This window comes from Martes martes (genome assembly GCF_963455335.1).
Source record: "Martes martes genome assembly, chromosome: 6".
Taxonomy (NCBI): domain Eukaryota; kingdom Metazoa; phylum Chordata; class Mammalia; order Carnivora; family Mustelidae; genus Martes; species Martes martes.
In genome coordinates, this window is record NC_137893.1 from 110766295 (window position 1) to 110778900 (window position 12606).

The window sequence follows — 12606 nt, forward strand, 5'->3', positions numbered from 1 at the left end:
TTATAATGATATACTGTAAAAAACTTTATATGAGTATGGTCTGTCTCAGAATATCTTGTACTGTACTCACCCTTCTTCTTGTGATGATGTGAGATGATAAAATGCCTGCATGAGGGGATGAAGGGAGGTGAATGACCCGGTGATGTGGCGTCAGACAACTACTGACCTGATGATTTGTCAGAAGGAGGGTCATCTGCTTTCAGACTGCTGCTGACTGTTGATAACAAATCCTGGAAAGTGCAGTCACAGAAAAGGGGAGAACTACTGTGCCTCTCTGCCTGCTTTCCTCTCTGCCCCCCACATAAGAGAAACATTTTTTTTTTACATTATTATACAGAGCAGTGTAGCACTTCGTGGTCTCAACCTTTCTATCCCACAACAGAATCTGGATGTGACATGGTAAAATAACCAGAAGGCGCAGAAAGAGGGATAGTTTTTATCCAATTTGAATTCTGAACTTCTTATGCTGAATGGCAGTTTCTCCCCCATTACTGGACATTTAGAATATGACTACATGTGTCACATATTAGAGCTTAGAGTTATGGATGAGTTTACAGGTAGAGAAAGAGAGATGACCGGATAGTAGTCATTGGAGCAAGGACTAAACATCAAGTCTTGAGACAACAAGGATCCTGGTTTGGTTTGTTTTTTTTGTTATTGTTGTTGTTTTGTTTTGTTTTTACTTTAATCATGTGGCTTCGCAGTGGCTCTAAATAACCATGATATAATATCATGCTTATATAATATATAATATATGTAATCATACAATATAAGCAGTACAACATAAGCAAAAATAAACAGTTATATAAGCAATGTGGCCCATTGCTCATATCTAAATAACATCATATCTTCTCTTTAAAATCAAGTACAATTTTTTGAATTAAGGCTGAAAGACAAGATTATAAATAAAGCCCTGATCTAATGTTTAGCAATTAACCAACAAAAGAGATTTAATCACATTGGCTAGATATGGGACAAAATAGCGCAGGCTAAGTTGTGCTAGGTAACAAATTAACCCTGAATTTTCTGTGGCTTAATGCAAGAAAGGCTCTCTCTTGCTCAGGCTGCGTGCCTAGCATGGTTGGGTCAGAAGGAGTGGATGCTGACATCCACTGCACTCAGGTACCAGGCTGATTACCACCAGGTAACTAAGCTTCTGGAATACATAAACCCTGTCCATCACCATGCAGGGAAAGTGAGACTGGAGAATCATGAATGGGCTTCTCCTTGCCTCAGCCTGCAAGGAATACATGTCACTTCTGCTCACGTGTCTTTGCCAAAACTAGCCAGACGGTCCCAGAAAACAGCAAGGGCACAGGGAAATATGGGAGAAGAGAGTTGAGCCCTGAATCCCTAGCACACAGGACATGAAGTGAAAACCACAGGGATTCACTTACTAACCACTTACCTCCCATTAGTGATTTGTTTAGGGGACTCACAGTCCCTAAGGAGACCTTTAAGAAGAGTATTAGCTACCGTCTGGTTCTCACACTTTCTCTTGACTCCCTATGCAAAAGAAAAAAAAATTTAAATACATGGTTTCCATCTTATTGTCAATTCACTCAATTCAAATCAAAAGTAAATCAAATTACATATCAAATCAGACTGAACAACCAAAGCCCAGGATTGAAGTCAGGCTGTCTAGGTTTAAATCCTGAGTGACCTCCCACTGGCTATATGACCTGGGGGAATCATTTAACTTCTCTGTGCCTCAGTTTCCTCATCCGGAAATGGGTATCTAATCATACATACTCCAGTGACATAAAAGAATTAACTAGAACTGTAATTAGATCAGTGCTTGATCCATTATAAGGATTTAATGTGTATCAGCATAATTGTGTATCTGCATAATTGAAGTTCTCTAATTTAATAAACTTTTACTGGGCACCAACAGAGTACACCAGAAATGCTGTGATAGTCAAGATGAATAATATCCCTACATTCACAGAGTTTATAGGCAAGATAAACAAGGAGACATAAAGTGGGTGAGTGCTATTTTAGGGGAAATAACTCACAGTTACTCAGAACTTTTCGAATTTCTTTCCTCATGCTGAAAATGGGAGCATATCTTCTTCACAGCATTGTTGTGAAGAGTAAATGAAATCGTGCCCATGTAACTTCAAGAAGAGAAGCGTGTGTGTGTGTGTGTGTGTGTGTGTGTGTGTGTGTGTGAGAGAGAGAGAGAGAGAGAGAGAGAGAGAGATCATCTCCGTGAACCATGCAAGAGAAAGCTTTGGCCTTGGGCAGCATTCCAATTTGTTCCACTCAGGATTCTCAAAATAGTATTAGCATGATTAACTTATTGTTCACTAGGGGATATGAAAGGGTTTTTTAATTAATTCTCAGATGCTTCCTTTAAACTGTGCAAGCAGACTGTGTGACATTCTGAGTCATTTTCGAGGCTGCTTTGTGACAGAGGTCTGATTTTGGCCTGCAGGATTTATCTATATCCAGTTTTGGAGAGTTTCTTTCTCAAAGTGTTCATAATTGACTCTGTTTTCTGCCCCTTTTCCTAGGGAGAACCTCTTACTAAAGGTGAAAAGGGAGATAGAGTAAGTAGATGTTTTATCGCTATCTCGGGTTTTCTGCTCCATTGATTTCTCTCTCTCTGATTTCTCAAATGTTTACATTGGAGTCTAATAGGTTTGATAAAATAAGCTCTCTGAGCATTTTACTTTTTCCTCTGTGAATTTTGACTTATTTTAATAAATGAGAAATTTTAAACCTTGTTAAGTTTCATCATGTGATGACCGCTTTGCCATTTGGCTTAAGTATTGAATATATTTTCTTTAACCATTACTATCTGTGATTGGATGTAAATATTTTGAAAGATGTACACTTATGATATCTAAAATACAAAATTAAAATGCAAGATACAGTTTTTTCAAAAATTTGTTAATGATTCAGATTTAATTTATCAAACAAGGTGATTTTATCAAAAGGTTCAATAATAAGTCATGGAAATAAGAAAAGCAAACTCATAGTAGCCAGTATTGTCCTCTTTTGTGTAACCTTAATTTTTTTCTGTTTTTTTTTTTTCATTAAGTACCTATACCCAATGGTAGAATCATCGTAATATCAACTTAAATTTCAATCTTTCTTTTCCCCCTTCATCTGAGGTTTTAATCCTCTGAGATATAAGATTAGCTGGTGGCAAGTCATGAAAATGTCATCTAAGTGGAGAATGCAGTGATTGCTAATGAACTATGGTGATTATAGAGTCAAAGTGATACTGGGGGGAAAAAACTGTTTTAAAGAAGGAAATCCTGAAACCAACATTATACTATATGTTAACTAACTTGAATTTAAATGAAAGAAAGAAAGAAAATAAGGAGCTATTGTTCACTTCTTAGCAATAAATATTTTCTAAAGATTTTATTTATTTCTTTGACAGAGAGAGGAAGATCACAAGTAGGCAGAGAGGCAGTCAGAGAAAGGGGGGAAAGTAGGCTCCCTGCTGAGCAGAAAGCCCAATGCGGGCCAATCCCAGGACCTTGAGATTATGACCTGAGCCAAAGGCAGAGGCTTAACCCACTGAGCCACCCAAGCACCCCAGCAATAAATATTTTAAATCACGTTTTAGAATGACCTCTCCTTGACTTCATCATGTCATCCATAATTCCCCCTAGATTATGTTACTTAGTAGAAATGCAGATGAATTCAAGTATTAGAGATACTCATCCCCATCTGATTTTAAGCATTACATAAATGGTGTTTTTTTTTACAGGGAGAACCTGGGCTAATGGGATCACAGGGACTAAAGGTAATTTCCTGACCTTCTTCATTGCATCTCCAACACAATGAGATATTGAAGATTAAAGTAACCATTTCACTTTCCTTCCCACCCATGTGTTCAGGGCGAACCTGGAGATCCTGGTCCCCCCGGTTTAATAGGAAGCCCGGGACTGAAGGTATATGAGAAATAAATGAGACAAAAGAAGAAATAATTTTGGAGTCACAGCCATTTCCGTGTAAAACAAAGGGCTCTGCTATGATACTCATTTTCTTCAAAAATGTTCGCAGGAACATTATCATGTTTCCATGACGATTTCCCCCTATTGGCTACATTTATTACATGCAGAGTATTATGACTTTTGGTTCACAGTAGGGTTTTTAAACTCTTTTTCAAAGCATATTCACAATAGCATCCCAGAAGCTTTAGAGTAAAGAATGTGAGCAAAACCTATGACCCTGAACTATATTCTTAAAGTGAATGGGAGTCAAGATTCGATCTCTTAGCCAGACTTATGCAGATGCTTGAGGTCCCTAGTGTGAGATTCTGCAGGAGTGTCCCATGAAAAACCAGCCATCAGGAGGCGTGGGAAAGACTAATGTGATGTATTCCCACCGACGGGTAAGGCAGGTTATCTCGGCCTTGCTTGCTAGTGGGGAAAAACCTATTTAAATGAGAATATGATCAAACTATCTTTATAAGCCCAAAGCACACTTCAGAATTATTCAGAAAAGGTAGGATGATAGAAAGCCTGTCTTTCTACAGATAAAGGTCACACCATGTTTTACATATATTCAGCTACAATCTATTTTTTAACAGAGTTGAAAGACGTATCACCTTCTCTTTTAGGGTCCACAAGGACCTGCAGGCTCTATGGGACCCAGAGGACCACCAGGAGATATTGTATGTATAGCAAATACAGGTGTCTTTGATATGTGGAAATTAAATTTATGTCTTAAAGAATGTCCACATCTTTTCATGTGACTGAGTTATATTACCTTTTCCAAAGACATGGGTCGTCTCTACTGTCAAAACCAATCACACTTGATGTCAGGGGTTATTAGAAAGGCTAGTACCTTCCTATATTCATATGAGGTCCTTTTGAATATCATTAGCCTAATAAATCAGTCTTTGGAAGTCAAATTAACTAAGTTATCATTTTGCACGTGTTTGTGAGTGTTGTACCACCGGTAACAGAGACTGGAAACATCAAAAGAAATAAGGAAAACTAAGACAGAAAACAGGCATCTTCATTATGCATGGCTTGGCTCAATTCTCCATCCAAAAAACACTTCTTAAGCTTCTGTTGTTGTTTTCTTGCAACAGCCTCTAAAAAGAGCAAGTCTTTTGGCTAAAAAGATTTCTCTAATGCCTTTGGAGAAGAGTCCGCAGGTTGTATTATAACCTAATTCTAGTGGTCTCATTATTCTGTCTCTCTCTTTCTCTCTCTTTCATGTCCTTCAAATATATTTTTCTATCCATTCCCCCAGCTAAGCCTTTTGTTCCTTTGACAACCTCCCTGCCTGGCCTTCTGACAATTTGGGAGTTAAGACTCACCATCATCCTCACTTGAGCAAAATAAGAGAAATGATTGGCCATGACTTCTTGGAAACTGATCTCTAGCTGGTCACAATTCCAGCACTTTCTATGCAACTATTAGAATCTCTCCTTTTCTCATCATCTTGGGAACAGCCCCATGACCTCCAAGCTTCCTGACTGAGTCTCCAGAGGTCTCCTTTTCAGTGCATTTGTTCTCCTTGGCCCTTTGAACACTCAGTTTATAAGCAAAGCTTTTTGTTGCTCCCCCAAGCCATTTAATGAGCCAGCAGAGGTGTACCTAATGGAGAAATGTTATGAAAAGGGAGAAAGCGCTGGTGGCACAGGTGGAGACATAAGTTGCCCAAGAAGTGAGATTAGATGATAGTGGCTGAAGCTGAGGAAGAGAAGAAAATCAAAAGGGAAAGAGCCACTGTTGCCACATATAGTAAAAATGTGTTTTCTTATTTATCCCATCGTCCTTCTAAATCATGATGTGATGCTACCAACTACCATCCTTCCACCTTTCCTTGGCAGTAGTAATGGATGGGGCATTTGGTTCAATTCTCCCTTATTTGGTTTCTTCTCCATTACATCCAGGTCACTTCACTTGGAACAACAAGCCGCATATTTTCACTAATGCGTTTTCCTCTTTAACATGCCCAAATCAGCCCATCCCCTCATAGTTTGTGTGTTACCATTCTGTTCTCCTGACAAAGACTCACCGATAGAATTGTTCTTATAATAAGAGATATTCTAATTGTTCTTTCCTACTAATTCTGAAATTTCTAGGGATTGCCAGGAGAACATGGTATCCCGGGAAAGCAAGGCATTAAAGGAGAAAAGGTATAACTTCCATTTTACCCATTTTGTAAATTAAGCAGCTTGGTAGGAGGAAGAGACAGAGGTCATAAGGGCTTTGGAAGAGTGAAGGGATAAGACAAGACTGCCAGGACTGTGCAGGGGCTAGACAGACATAGAAATGAAGGCATGAATGATGCCCCCTGGAGTTGTGCTTTATGACAGTTCTCATTCTGACACAGAAACACAATGTGACGAAATGAACTGACTTAGAGATGAAGACCTCAGGACTCAGAAAGTCTGTTTCAAGCTCAGCAGCCAACTCTAGAGCAGATCTAGGGAGTCCCGATCTTTCAGGACCCATTTCTTATTGTCTACATGGAAATAGTAGGTTAATGTTCAACCTTTACTTGGAAATAACTTAAAGAAAAAATAAAGATCATCTAAAGAACTTCTGAATAGAGGCCCTTTTTATGCATATGTTTATATACATGCACATGACATGATATTGCTAAGCTTATTGTCACATAACTTGCCATAAAATATAAATGCATTTAAGTTAACTAGAACAGTGTCTGGCATGAATGAGGCCCTCAGTGCATATTGCTGAACGAGTGAATGAATGAGAAAATGAAGTTTGGCCATGATGGCATGTCAAAGCACTGGAAATGGAAACTACTGCCCCCACACCTCCGACCACAAACCTGAGCAATGAAGAATCTTACCTTGTTTTCCTCAGGGAGATCCGGGTGGGATTATAGGCCCTCCTGGGCTTCCAGGTCCAAAAGGTGAGGCTGGTCCTCCAGGGAAAAGCCTGCCAGGGGAACCGGTAAGTACCAGCCCTTTTCTCCCTTGCAAGTTCATTAATTACCACTTGGGTGTTCCCAGTTTCAGATTATATGTAAAGAAATAAGTTGAGGACTGCAGAAAAAGAAATATTCGTCTTGTTCTTTAGGTCAGAGCTCTAACCTCTGAAAATTTGGTGCCGCTGAAGGGCTTTCTTCTGAAAATAAAATGCGCATACCCATTTTACATTCAGTTTTGAAAGATTCATAGACCCCCCTGAATCTTCTGCATGAATTCTTTAGGGATCTAAGGATCTAGTAAGATACACTAGTTTAAATCATAAGGCTTCCTAGGACACTATTTTAAAACAGAACAGCCTGAAATTTTCTTTCCAGAGGCTCTGCAGGGAAAGCCATTCATGGTCATTTGCAGAAAATGTCCTTGTGGCCCAGGCGATTTCCGGGCCATAGAAGAACTGGAGAGCTGGGAAATCTAAGTAACCAATATGCCATTTCACATAATCTTTTTTCTCATCCTCTGACTTTTCATATGAATTGTTGATAATAAATAGTTCTCATTCTCAGATGCCTCATTTTAAACATTAAAATATATTTTTTATTATTAAGTTTTTATTTTAATTCCAGTACAGGCAGTGTTATATTAGTTTCAAGTATACAATGTAGTGGTTCAACCATTCCATATATCACTCAGTGCTCCTCAGGATAAGCGTACTCTTAGCCTCTTCACCTATTTCGCCCATCCCCCACCTCCCCTAAAAATGAAAGTATCTTATATTTTAAAGTAACTATACAAAATCTATAACCTAGCGAAATATGTATTCTCTGTTTCTTATTCTTTTACAGAAAAGCGTTTATTCAAGAAGGATGAAGCACAATGAAACATTTTTGAGTTATAACTTCTAAGATGCTTTTAAACTTTTTAGAAAAAAGAAATTATTTACCTCCTTTTTTTTTTTTTTTTCTTTTAGGGATTAGATGGAAATCCTGGAACCCCTGGTCCTCGTGGGCCAAAGGTATGAAAATATCATAGATAATTTCCAACGACTTAATAAGAAAATCCAGCCTGGAATTTCATGTCCCCCGAGCCTCACACTAACAGAAGCCTCTTGTTGTACAGGGCGAGCGAGGACTGCCAGGCGTCCATGGTTCCCCAGGTGACAGAGGCCCCCCAGGGATGGGGGTTCCTGGCCGAACAGTAAGTGAAGTTCCATCAAGTTTTTGAAATCATGTCAATTCCAATAATCAAATAAAATCCAGTGACAAACCTGAATCAGGAGAAAGGAATGAAATGGTCAGAGGAGGAAACTAAAATAAGCACAAGTCAGAGGAAGACAAGTGATAAAGCATTGAGGTTACATCACGGAGCACAGGGGCAGTGCTGACTTGTTTCCTGACCGACAGATGTTGGTCTCACAATGGCTTTGGAGTTAGAAGCAGTTATTTAACCCTTTATTCCTCTGTTCTATATATTAAAAAGTACAAATGAGTGTTTGTAAGATGATCCAAGTGCCTAAGATTAGGTTTTATATATTATTATTTGTTTTTAGTGAGACTAAAATTGAAAGTTGATATTATAAGTGAATGGAGCATGTCTAAACGAGATGATGTCAAACATCTTTAAGTAATATCTTCAGGAAGAGAGACTAGAAGTCATTTATAAGAGGGAAGACAGAGCATGGGCAGTTTTGTAATGTGTTTTAGCTACGGGGACAGTGCCTGGTAAAATGGGCTCTGTATGCACACTTGCTGACTAAATAGTAATGGGAGAGCTTTTTATTTACTATGATAAAAACATAAAGATTCTGGAACAAGAAAGATGGAAATAAACACTAATTCTAGCTGCATTACTTTGGGAAATCAGCCTTGTAATAAAGTTATCCTGAGAGCTCAAAGAAGGCATAGTGAATGGTTACATTGTGTGCGGTTGATTCTCTGGGGCAAGAATGTAAAAGACCACTGGAGATGGAAGATTGAATACAGTAACAAAACAGATCAGGGAATGATTAAAGGAGTGAAGGAGGTTGAAGCAAAAAAATTTAAACTTTATTAACTAAGGACACAGTATAAATAAAGAAAGGTGCAAAAAGTAGCTTTGACAGTAACAGTGATATGAATCTTTATTTTAAAAAATAAGATAGGAAACGTGGATTAGCAGTTGCTGAAGTCAGCTGCAGAGAATCCAGCCATGTACGTCCCTAGGCTGTCAGCTCCTCCTTCCATGGTCTGTGCTTACGTGGCGGAGAGGAAGCCCTCAGCGTTAGATTCACTGGTCATTTCCCAGCCTCATGTTGCTTGCCCCAAACTCCAATTTGCTAAAGCAGGAAAGACCGATAATGGATGCCTTACTGCCTACTCCTGTCCCCGAACACTGGTTCTGGCAATTTCTTCAAACGGGGAAGTGACTGGAGGTAGAAAGCCGAAAGGAAAGCAAGTTCTGAGTCAGTCACGCTATCAGCAGCCAGTTTCTAAACACATGGAATTTGGGTGCACGGTGCGGTCATGAAGGTACAGGGACAGATGATGGTACCGACAGAGATAGCCTGGGCATCTGAGCAAAATCTTTCTGATGTTTCCAGCAACAGGCATCTGCTTAAATGTTGACCTGCCACCCAAAAGTCTTGGCTGACTTCACAGAGAGTTTTCAGAGGGTGCACGGTTGCCAAGCCCTATTGTTCCATAAGTAAATTAAAATACATAGCTCTCTGTCCCACTTGGATAATTTATGACATTCTTAGAAGAATTCTGACTATTGGGTCTCATTCTACTCAGGGCTCCCAAGGACCAGCTGGAGAGCCAGGTATTCAGGTAAGCTGCTTAACCAAGTTATTTGGCACCACGAATCCAGCTTGCTTACTTGGGGAAAATTACTGAAAAAACTGTCCCTGGAAGTAACTGTTTTCCCCCTCTTCCAGGGTCCTCGAGGTCTCCCTGGATTGCCAGGAACTCCAGGGACCCCAGGGAATGATGTAAGAACCATCTTTACCTCCTCTTCCCCACCACCCCATTTTAATCCACACCTGTGCCACTGTGAAAAGATTTGAACATGATGATTCTGTTTTCAGGGAGCTCCAGGAAGGGATGGGAAGCCAGGTCTGCCAGGCCCCCCAGGTGACCCGGTAAGTCAATAAACTATGCCTGATTTATATATCTTTAATGCACCCAGAAGCCAAACAGCCTACCAAGCAACTTTTACTGTCCAAACTAATTAGAATGCTCAGTGACTGCTTGGTGATTTTGTTTATCCCCATTATTTTGTAGAGGGGAAAAAATTTCAAGCTGCATCAGCATTTTTTTGTGTGTGTGATGAATACTTATTTCCTAAGGGTATAATTCAGCCGTACAATTTTGCCCCAGGCTGAGCCTTGGCACATAATGTCTCAATCCCATGGAATATTGAGTTAAAATATATAGGCACAATTTCTGTTCTTTCTAATGCTACTGACTAAATGAATTTCACTTTTCTAAATGGAAGTTTGCAGGTAAGTTACCTACAATATGATACATATCCATTGATTCTGCAGCTTTAAAATGCTGAGATGATTAAATTATAAAAACCGGCTTGAGTGGGCTCTTAAAAAATGGGTTTAGGCACTCAATGTGTGTTCCAGAGTTTTATTTCAGGATGAACCTGGCTTTGAGCGACAGCGAAATCCCTTTAAATAGCCTCAGAATCGGCAGTTATAATTTGAGAGGCCATATGGTACATGACATTGTATTAAGAGTTTTGTATGATAAAATCCAAATCTGGCCTCTCAGTTCTTAAGTCTCACAAATCCTTCTCCCTCCCACACTGGTTGGGCCTTATGTGCCTTTATAAGCTACGTGCAGAGGCATATTTTGGCCTGAGTTTAACTTCACTGCCAAGTGAATCATGTGTGTGCGTCATCTAGGATTCTTATAAAGTGTTACTTGGGTTTCCAGCGGCTCTCCGAAAGGACATTTTAAGACACAAGTCTTGAACACCGCCTGAGTTCCCTCAGCGCCTCTCTTTCGAATCACGGAAGTCACCTGTTGGCTCTTTTGAACTTCAGTGAGAAAGGCAGACTCATTCTAAGCTTTTCTTTGGCCTGATAATTTGCTTGGCAGAGTGGTGACTTCCTTTTAATAAGTGATTTACCTTCATGTTTTATTTAAAGCCAAGAATATTTGAGGGTTTGTATAAAAGCTACCATGTCATGAAAGCATAAAATAGAGATATGGACTCCAAACCACAATATGGGTGTCTTTACATGTTCATCATAGAGGAATAGTGAATACTTCTCAAATAAAGTTAGGAGTCCTGTCAGTGTCAAATGCCCATTTTGTGATCTGGAACGTAAAGCCAGCCATTCTGACAGTGAGGTTCTTAGAAGCCTCATGACAAATCTCAACTAGCACGACACTTTGAGGAAAAACAGCTACATTAGATTGTATGCTTGTATTCTATTATGTGCATTTGTGTGTATAAAGACATGTATTTGGGTTTTTTCTCCTTAAACACAGATTGCACTTCCTCTCTTGGGAGACATCGGTGTCTTGCTCAAGGTAATCTGTTGCTATATAAGAAATGGCATGTTAATTTTTAGGAAAAATCAGAAAGGAAGTCTTTACCAGAAATTGAGTTAATTGCTCGGCCTGAGCAATTCAATTTTTTAAAAGGCAGAACATCTTTAAGATTGAAAAAGGAACACATTTTTATGTCTCTTGAGTCACTTGTACTAATCCCTCCACACTCTTCTTCTTTACCTCCTAGTCAGTTTGTGTGTAAGGGGTGGTGGGTGAAGGTAGTAGTTCTGAGACGAGCTCCACGAAGGAGCAGTGTCATCAACACCCTTGAGTGTCCCCTTGAGGGACAGCTTTCACCTCACGGGTGTTTACGTCCTGGCTCACTACTGTGAAACCTAATCCTTCTCACTTGGAGCTACCCTCGCCAGTCGCAGGATGAAAACCAGTACAGCTCAATAAAGCGCCAGCTTGCAGGGCCGAACTTTGATGTCATGGGATTTTACAAAGTGAGTTATAAAGTCCCAAAGCCAACAACTGCCCTAACACCTGTTACTCTGTTAAATAAAAACTATCTCTATCTATCATTCATCTCATAAGGAATAAATCTTGCTACGATTTTTGTCTCTAATACTACCCTGTGTTTTATTTGTAATACAGATGTGAGAGAATGATAATGGGATACTATAAAGTTATGTGTTTGTAATATTTTTTCATGTCATGCTAAGACTGAGTGGACCCAGATAAAAATCTGTCCCTTCACATTATACTCAAACCTTATGTGTCCTGTCTATCTATATATGAATGGACAGTGTATATGAGTACATACAAGCACATACACATACACACACTTGCACTTTTTGTGCATATATGCGATTTGTTTTATGTTCCTAGCATTTAGCCCAGTGGTTTGTACAATGACTTACATAATTGTAGGCAGGCAGGAATATTTGCTGACTTAAATCCAAAGATTCAAGAATTCTGGTGTAAGTACTTGCTAGATGATTAAAAATTTGAGAACATATATATCAATATCAATATCAATATAAAAATAAATTACAGGAGGTTTCTAAGACCTTCAGAAGTCAACATTTTCTTATAAGTCAAAAGAGAATATTTGTGGGAATTTTAGGAAGATCTTATATTCGTTGAGTTACAGTTCCATGGCAGGCAACACCCTGCTTTACTTATACCATCTCACTTAATTGTCACAGAAATCCTGTAAATCTAGACTGTGTGGTAGTATCC

At 39.2% G+C, this 12606-nt stretch overlaps 1 protein-coding gene across 1 annotated transcript in view; it reads left to right on the forward strand.

The window, feature by feature from the left end:
• The window catches only part of COL19A1 (collagen type XIX alpha 1 chain), a gene marked incomplete at both ends in the record, with an annotated part of 315931 nt that overhangs the window by 250502 nt on the left and 52823 nt on the right, over positions 1-12606 (forward strand). Inside the window, 12 exons of the mRNA XM_080806683.1 lie at positions 2517-2552; positions 3728-3763; positions 3858-3911; positions 4583-4636; positions 6062-6115; positions 6810-6899; positions 7845-7889; positions 7994-8071; positions 9646-9681; positions 9789-9842; positions 9939-9992; positions 11359-11400. Of these exons, the coding sequence (XP_080662809.1) occupies positions 2517-2552; positions 3728-3763; positions 3858-3911; positions 4583-4636; positions 6062-6115; positions 6810-6899; positions 7845-7889; positions 7994-8071; positions 9646-9681; positions 9789-9842; positions 9939-9992; positions 11359-11400 (633 nt within the window). The remainder of the gene's footprint in view (positions 1-2516; positions 2553-3727; positions 3764-3857; positions 3912-4582; positions 4637-6061; positions 6116-6809; positions 6900-7844; positions 7890-7993; positions 8072-9645; positions 9682-9788; positions 9843-9938; positions 9993-11358; positions 11401-12606) is intronic.